The sequence below is a fragment of the Elaeis guineensis genome, chromosome 10, assembly GCF_000442705.2.
Source record: "Elaeis guineensis isolate ETL-2024a chromosome 10, EG11, whole genome shotgun sequence".
Lineage (NCBI taxonomy): Eukaryota > Viridiplantae > Streptophyta > Magnoliopsida > Arecales > Arecaceae > Elaeis > Elaeis guineensis.
In genome coordinates, this window is record NC_026002.2 from 48,832,277 (window position 1) to 48,834,847 (window position 2,571).

General features: G+C 47.2%; 2 protein-coding genes across 2 annotated transcripts in view; one reads left to right on the plus strand and one right to left on the minus strand.

Moving 5' to 3' along the window:
• LOC109506008 (uncharacterized) overlaps positions 1-121 on the minus strand; it is a 638-nt gene extending 517 nt beyond the window's left edge. Inside the window, exon 1 of the mRNA XM_073244929.1 lies at positions 1-121. This exon is cut by the window's left edge and continues 98 nt beyond it. Coding sequence (XP_073101030.1) covers positions 1-121 — 121 coding nt within the window.
• Positions 122-244: 123 nt separating this feature from the next.
• LOC140852103 (cytochrome c biogenesis CcmF N-terminal-like mitochondrial protein 2) lies at positions 245-1,138 on the plus strand. The gene is given in 3 exon segments (XM_073244930.1): positions 245-515; positions 622-655; positions 657-1,138. Coding segments are annotated over 3 exon segments (528 nt in total). The 5' UTR covers positions 245-456; the 3' UTR covers positions 1,092-1,138.
• Positions 1,139-2,571: the final 1,433 nt, after the last annotated feature.

A 2,571-nucleotide genomic window follows, 5' to 3' on the forward strand; every position in this document is an offset into this window, starting at 1 on the left:
CTCCTTTCCTATCAGCGAGTTCCGATCCTTTTGTTCGAAATTTCTTCGTTCGTACCGAACCGCTTGCAGAATCAAATCCTGTTCCACAAGATCCTATATCAGCTATACATCCTCCTCGCATTTATGCCGGAGACGTCGCCAGTGCTATGGGCTTTGGCTTATGTAGATCAAAAATGATGAATGGGATTGTGGCACTCCACTCGCCGCCAATGCGGAAGGATGCCGCCGAAAAGAATGGAACGCTGCTTCGCTCTGCTGGATGCGTCGGATCCCATATAAGAAGCTCGCTCTTTACCCGATCATTCAAACATTTTGTGGGCGGCGCACCTGCTCTATTGTTGCGTAGCAATAGAAGCCTGCTCATGCTGCTTCGGCGGCGCTTTTTCGCCTTCTCTTCGCTCTGGACAGGAGCGCTAATGGACACGGGGAGGGAGCAGGCGAAGCGTGTCGTTCGTAATGGAAAGAAAGAGACCACTACTTCGCCTCTTTGTTGGACCGCCGGCGCGAACACAGTGGTCTCTGACCAGGACCAGGAACCAATTCGAATTTGGATCTTGACATGTCGGTTGTTTTTAACCGTAGGCATCTCGCCAGGAAGTTGGTGGGCTCATCATGAATTAGGTCGGGGTGGCTGGTGGTTTCGGGATCCCGTAGAAAATGCCTCTTTTATGCCTCGGGTATTAGCCACAGCTCGTATTCATTCAGTAATTCTACCCCTTCTTCATTCTTGGATCTCGCTTCTTAATATTTTGACTCTTCCATGCTGTGTCTCAGGAACCTTTTCAATACGGTCCGGATTGCTAGCTCCCGTTCATAGTTCTGCTACAGACGATACACGAGGAAGATTTTTATGGCGGTTCTTCCTTCTAATTACAGGCATATCTATGAATCTTTTCTACCAGATGAAGCAGCAGGCATCGGTCCGTAGAACCTATAAAAAAGAGATGGTTGTGGCGCGAAGTACTCTTGTGCACCTACGTCACTCGGCTCGCGCGCAACCCCGCCCCGTTATGTTATGGAAGAATTTAGCTTATTGCTGGGCTGGTTATTCAGAGCCAGCAATTGGCTGCCGGATTTCGTCCCGTCCGTAGCGCTTCGGAAGTCACTGTGGCGTGGCTGAATGTAGAGCAGTCCGTGACGGAACTTTGATCAGTATATTATTTAGAACTTCGGAAGATGGTCAAGGTAGCTTGCTTCCAAGCCACTGCACTAGATGCGCATGTAGTCGTAGCAGCAGTCCTGCCGGTAGCAAAGTAGCATAGCCTTAAAAGCCGGTTTCAGCCGCAAGCAAGTAGTCCAGTAGCCAGAAAGCTAGCAGCAGCAAGGGCAGTGAGCAAGCAAGCGGTAGCCAAGGATAGGGCTTTGAAGCGGTAAGTTGCGGGGTAGCCAGGCCCAGTAGGCAGAGCGGTCCAATCAGGCCAGTCAGGGAAGAGTCCCGGTCTTTGGATTGACCCACACCCTTTTCCTTCCGTTCGGTGAATCAACCTTGGCATTACCTAAATGAAATATCCAATTCATAGAGTCACATTACTCCGCGGATTGGCTCCCTTTCTTAACCTCGCAATGAACAAAATGAGACGTTTGCTTGCTTCACCGCCAACAAACAGGCCCACTAGGATGCTCTCTTGGATTGGGTATGGGATAGGAGGCCTATACATCCACTTTCATAGCATAGCTGGTGTGTTACTGGAATAACTGCTTTATGACTTTGTATTGTCTCTTAGCAACACCTTATCAAGTAGTTGTTCTTTTAAGCTTTCCTTTGTGTTGTGACTTCTTTCTTCTCTACAAATGGTAGAGCCACAGGTCAGTAGAGCAGGTGTATCGTTTTCATAGCAGGTTCATTGCAGGCATAACAGTTGTATGGCTTTTCTAGCTGCTTTCTATATAATTAAGTATAGGAGGAGAACGCTTTCTAGCTATAGAGCAGTTATATGACTTTCATAGCGTTTAGTAGTTGTAGGGATAGGTAGCTACAAGTAGTGCTTGAATGGGAAGACTCTTTTTAGTTGTTTTCTTTCAAGAAGGAGTGCTTGAAACATAGCTAACCCTTCTTAAGGCAAGAGTGCTTGAAGAGAAAGCTACCCAAAGGAGAAGCAGTATACGCAAGGTCTAAGCCTTACATAGTTGTCTTTGTCTCCTTGGTACCCCTCCCTCTTATTCTTCCTCTGTAATAGCTGCCTCGCTAGCGAAGAGTCTTCCAAGCCCTGAGCGCGCTGAGTGCTTAGCACTGAATTAATAGCATCACTTCTACCACTTGCATAGCATATCGGTAGTAGCTACAAGACAAAAAACTAACTCAAGAACGCAAGAGAAGTGCTTTTTAAATGGTAGAGCTACAAGAAAGCATCTACTAAGCTAACCATCTAATCTAAGCAGTAGTATCTCAACTCAAGGAATAGCTTTCCCGCAAGAGGAAAGAGCATCTATCTACACAGTTAGCTGCCCCTACTTTGGGATATTGCCTTAGCTAGGTTGGCTCCTAGGCTAAAGCAACTGTACAACAGGCGATGTTATCAGCGATGCCTCGCAGCATGGAATGTTATTTCTTCTTCCTCTGGGCTCTGGAAT